Here is a 4,863-nt window from a genome sequence, read left to right on the forward strand (position 1 = left end):
GAAACACGCACGCCAACTGTCATTGGCTTGTTTAGTTAACACTCGAAGGTGATTGGGCTCTCGGGCGAGATCCCAATTCGTCAGTCACGACTGACGTAACGTCTCCGTTCCCTCCTTCAGGGAACGAGGGTTACACAAGTAACCTAGACGTTACTTTTATTTCGCCACTTCCTCAGTTGTAGTGAAAATGGCCCCAGAGGACTTTAAGATTAATATTACTGTACGTTTCAGTGCGGTCTTGTTGCTAAGCCATATTTTATATCCATCTTGCGACTGAAGTGAAAATAGCCTCAGAGGACTCTTAATATTAATATTACTTTAATGTTGTAGTGTTCGTCGTTGCTAAGCCTTATGTTTTGCACAATGTATGGAAATATTTTTAAGCAGAAGCTTTAAGAGAAAATACAGGTAAGATTATAAAAACTTTTAACACAAATCAATGTTTCATGTCAGTGTAGGCCTATTCATTTATTAGTCAAGAGGCAATGTAATAAAATGGATAATCTACAATCTGACAGTCATTATGGCAATAAAAAAACTTTTTTGCCATATTGACCCACTCACCGTACATTATCCGACGCTTATGCAACATTGATTAAGTGTCTTTTATTAACACTCTTTTATGAAGTTAGACTCAGAAGCATTGTTATATGTTTAGTATGGATTATTCCTGGTGTGCTCCATGATGGCCATCAGGGCCAGCCAGGTCTCCTCAGCAGTGGGGATGATCTGATCGGCAGGCAGGAGGAAACCATAGCGGCCAGTGTCTCTCAGCTCAAAGGTGTAGGAGTACTTGATGCCCTGTTCATAGGTCCAGTCAATAGTGATTCCATCAGCTTGGTCTGAGAGCAGAGAGATAGTAATGAGATTATAAATATTAGTCATTCTGACACACACTGTAATATTGACAAAATTAGAGCCTTAGGTTAATTGTAAATGTACTTACAGATGGTAGTAATGACACTGCCATATGTGTAGGCAGTGTTATGTAAAGACTGGAGTTCAGAGACGGCCTTTCTGGCGAGTTCATGCTGAAGAGACAATAAAGAATTATTATATTTGAACAGATCTATCATGTTAACAGTATCCAGATCAACATGTTTCCACATGCGTACCAGTTCAGCCTGGTCCTTTGCAGGAGTGCTTGTGTATCCGTATGGATAGAGGAGCATCTGGGAATAGCTGTGGATGGACAAAAAGGCCTTGAGTTTGCCGTGAGATTTCACAAAGTCCACAATGGCCTTGACCTCAGGCTCAGAATGAATGCTGGGACCATGGTAGGTCTGAGAGCACGGGTTGCTGCTGGCACCAGACCCTGTAGATGAAAAAAGATTACATATCATTGGGATGTACAGTATAAATACACCAGAACCCCAATATCCCAAACAAAGCTACATCTCACCTCCAAAGCCAACTTCCCAGTTCCTGTTGGGGTCAACGCCAACACAGCTGGAGCCAGGGTTTGGCTTTCTGGTTTTACGCCACATGCGGTCCTTAACCAACCAACCAAACAATTGGATTACACAAGAAAGAGGGCAAATTTTATTACAATTGAGATTAGCTTTCAATGTGAAGTCTTCCAGGCATCAGACTCACATTGCTGTGGGTGTATGCGAAACCATCAGGATTGGCGATGATCTCCAAGAAGATATCATAGTTGTTAAGGATGTCGGTGAGGACGGGGTCACGTCCATAATCGGTCACGATCTATGCAATAGAAAACACAAGTGGGAAAGTTGTTGACCAGTAGTTTTGTGGTAGTGGACTGAGTAGATTGTGTTTCATAATTTCAGCTGACCTTTTTGGCAGACCAGATTGCGCTGGCCGGTGTAATCCATTCTCGGGAGTGGATGCCAGTGTCGATCCAGATACCTGGACGGTTCGCTCCAGTGCTGAACTGAATGACAGGATATTAGTCATATTGAACCAATGGAAATATTCATTTATTCTGACCTTTAAATTGCATACACTCTTAAATGTATAGGTTCTTTACTAGCACTGATGGTTCCATGAAGAACTTTGAACATTCATGGAGCCTTTCCATTCCACAAAAAAAGTTCTTTATAGTGGGAAAAGGTTCTTTAGATTATTGATTAATTCTTCACACTAAGAAAAAACTGGTTCTTTATTTATTTCTTTATCAGAAACATTTTTTGAAGGAACCCAAAGCCCCACATTTTTTCCATTGTATCGCTACCCCTAACTTTTATTTTTAATAAGTGTAGTGTAGGCTGCATGCGCATGTTCACGAGAGAGTGGCATTCCAGCGGATGACTTAGGATGTGGGCGTAGCCTAAGCTAGTCTCGCGAGAACCAAGTTTTGTTTAAAGCAAAGGAAAATCAGTCTCCTCTTGGCTTATATCAAAAATCCTCTTGCCTTTATATTCTTTACAAATCCTCGTTTTGTACATCTAATTTGTGTCTTGTGTTTTGTTTTGCTCTCTCCTCTGCGCTTTCGCATTCGTCACCTCATTCGCTTACATCCTTAGCTGGAACGCTACTCTCTCATGAACTTGCATACGGCAGTTAGCGGAAGCTAGAGATTACGGTTTATAAAGTTTTAAATATGGATATTTGTCTTACACAAATGCATCGATTCGCTTCAGAAGGTCTTTATAAACCCCCCGGAGCTGTGTGAAGCACTTTTTATGATGGATGGATGCACTTTATTGGACTTCAAAATCTCAACAGCCATTCACTGTCATTATAAAGCTTGGAAAAGCCAGGACATTTAGGATGGCTTGAGGGTGAATAAATCATGGGGTTCACTATCTTTTTAATTGATTAGAATCATGGCATAATCGCAATATTTATCGCAATAGTAGCTTGTACGCAATGAAATTTGCTAATGAAACACGCATGATTCATACTTCATGGACTCACCAAAGATTTGGTATTTTTTTATATACAATTATCAGCATATGATTTTGGACACACTAATATGGCATATTATGTATTATATAGATAGTATGCAAATTGGGATTTAATAATTAATTTCCACTAACACTGACTGAAGTATAATTAATGGCCAAAAATAAAAATTGTTTCCTAATAGTAAAGTAAGCATGCTTAAAGAATACCATAAGACTGTTATTGATCATGAGCCGTGACCTACCTTCAGGACGTCCAAGGAGCGGCCCTCGTAGCTCTTACCAATCTCAATTTTGCTGACCAGATTACTGTTCTCTGCCACAAGCATGTCCATGAAAGAATTAATCTGAGAGAAACACGGTGAAGATCAAATGATTGAGAATGGTTTGTGGGCTGTGCTGGTTTATAAACAACACACTGAACTCTAGTCAGAAACACATTTGATGTGAACCATTTTAAAGCACAATAAAACGTATAGTTTATTCTAAAAGGCTGATGTTGAAAGTTCAATGTCTTGTACTGATATTGAATTAAAGTTGCACCACTCACAGAGTTCAGATCATGGTAGGTGGTGTAGACAAAGTCATCGGTACTTCTTGGAAAGGAACGATATTTCACCATCTCACGTTGCTCATCATCCAGCAAATCCTTATGGTACAGAAAGCCATCAAATAAATATTTTCAACTTAACATTTTGTAATTATTCCTGATAAATACTTATTTAGTGTTATATGCAACTAAATATGATTAAATGTTTCATTAATTTTCATGTTTGTTTGTTTTCCCCCCAAACACAGTTTTGATATAGTCCCACCTGGACATTCTCAATCATGACGTGATACGGGATCTGATGGTATGCCAGGAACGCCCTGACTGCCTGTAGGCTGTGAAACGGGACATGAACATCCACGGGCAGGGACACACGAGAGGGCGACATCCAGTAGTCCAGCTGAACACAGAGCAAAATGTAAGATATATTATATATTATATATTATAATATAATTCCAACAAATCTGAAACACTGATGATCTGAAACATGATCAATGGGCGTTACCCCGAGTATCTCTTCAGGGAGTTCCTTCAGGAGAGCGATCTGCTTTGCATCTTGTGCAGTGATCCGAAGAACCTGGTCTCTGTAGAGACATTAATACTTAGTGATAATATTCTAAATATTCAGTAGGCCTATTTTGCAAATGTAAATTTTGTTAATCTAAAATGTATGCTTTAGATGTCAAAAAGAATAATAGCCAAATTAAGATGTCAGCTTTTTGTCAGTTGTTAGTATATAATAGGACATATGTAACTATTCCAACATGTGTTTATATGTGAATGTGAGAATTTGAAAGCAAAAAGTATGAGAAATAGAGACGTAAGATTTGTGAACTCACCCCTCAAAAGTCACTTTGCCAAACACAGCCACAAAAAGAGCGGTTAGAACCAGTAACCCCCTCATCTTGCTGCTTGAAGTAGAGTTTCTCACAGTTAGCGACCACCGTTATATACTAACATGGTGATTATGACTGAGCTAACAGGTCACGGGTCTGACAAACCTGCTGCTTTGGTTCTCATAACCTTATAAAACATTGATGATGGAATTTAAGGGATGAGAACATTGCATCTGTTCTCTCACCTGTTACTTAATATAGCCACTCAGGGTTTATTGAGAAGATAACAAGTTGCTGTATTTACAGTATTTTAAGTCCTCATACCATAATTCTCTGTCAAATGAGGAACTAAACTGGAAATTCAGTCCACCACAGTCACTACAGCTCACATTTTTATCTCGTCTTTTATGCAAACATACTCATTTGTTTTCTATAATGTTCTTTTGATGATTTGCGAACATTGCTGATGTAAGTTTTTGTAGAAATTACGAGAGTGACTTGATCTTGATCATTTTGGAAGCATCAGTCAGAATAAGTTTAAAATGATTTACTAATCAGTTATGTTTGCACAAAATGCCATAATTTCCAGTAGAAGCACTTATGAATT

The 4,863-nt window shown here is 38.7% G+C and overlaps 1 protein-coding gene across 1 annotated transcript; it reads right to left on the reverse strand.

Moving 5' to 3' along the window:
- Positions 1–582: 582 nt before the first annotated feature.
- On the reverse strand, positions 583–4,332 carry LOC107753534 (carboxypeptidase A1-like). The gene is made up of 11 exons (XM_016569697.1): positions 4,260–4,332; positions 3,926–4,004; positions 3,686–3,820; positions 3,421–3,519; positions 3,116–3,217; positions 1,799–1,897; positions 1,597–1,707; positions 1,403–1,493; positions 1,116–1,315; positions 947–1,031; positions 583–842 (listed from the first exon to the last, which is right to left on the reverse strand). The coding sequence occupies exons 1-11, from the start codon at positions 4,322–4,324 to the stop codon at positions 655–657; spliced, it is 1,254 nt and encodes a 417-aa protein (XP_016425183.1). The 5' UTR covers positions 4,325–4,332; the 3' UTR covers positions 583–654.
- Between the last annotated feature and the right edge of the window lie 531 nt (positions 4,333–4,863).

Source organism: Sinocyclocheilus rhinocerous, unplaced genomic scaffold, assembly GCF_001515625.1.
Source record: "Sinocyclocheilus rhinocerous isolate Xijiao unplaced genomic scaffold, SAMN03320098_v1.1 scaffold200, whole genome shotgun sequence".
Lineage (NCBI taxonomy): Eukaryota > Metazoa > Chordata > Actinopteri > Cypriniformes > Cyprinidae > Sinocyclocheilus > Sinocyclocheilus rhinocerous.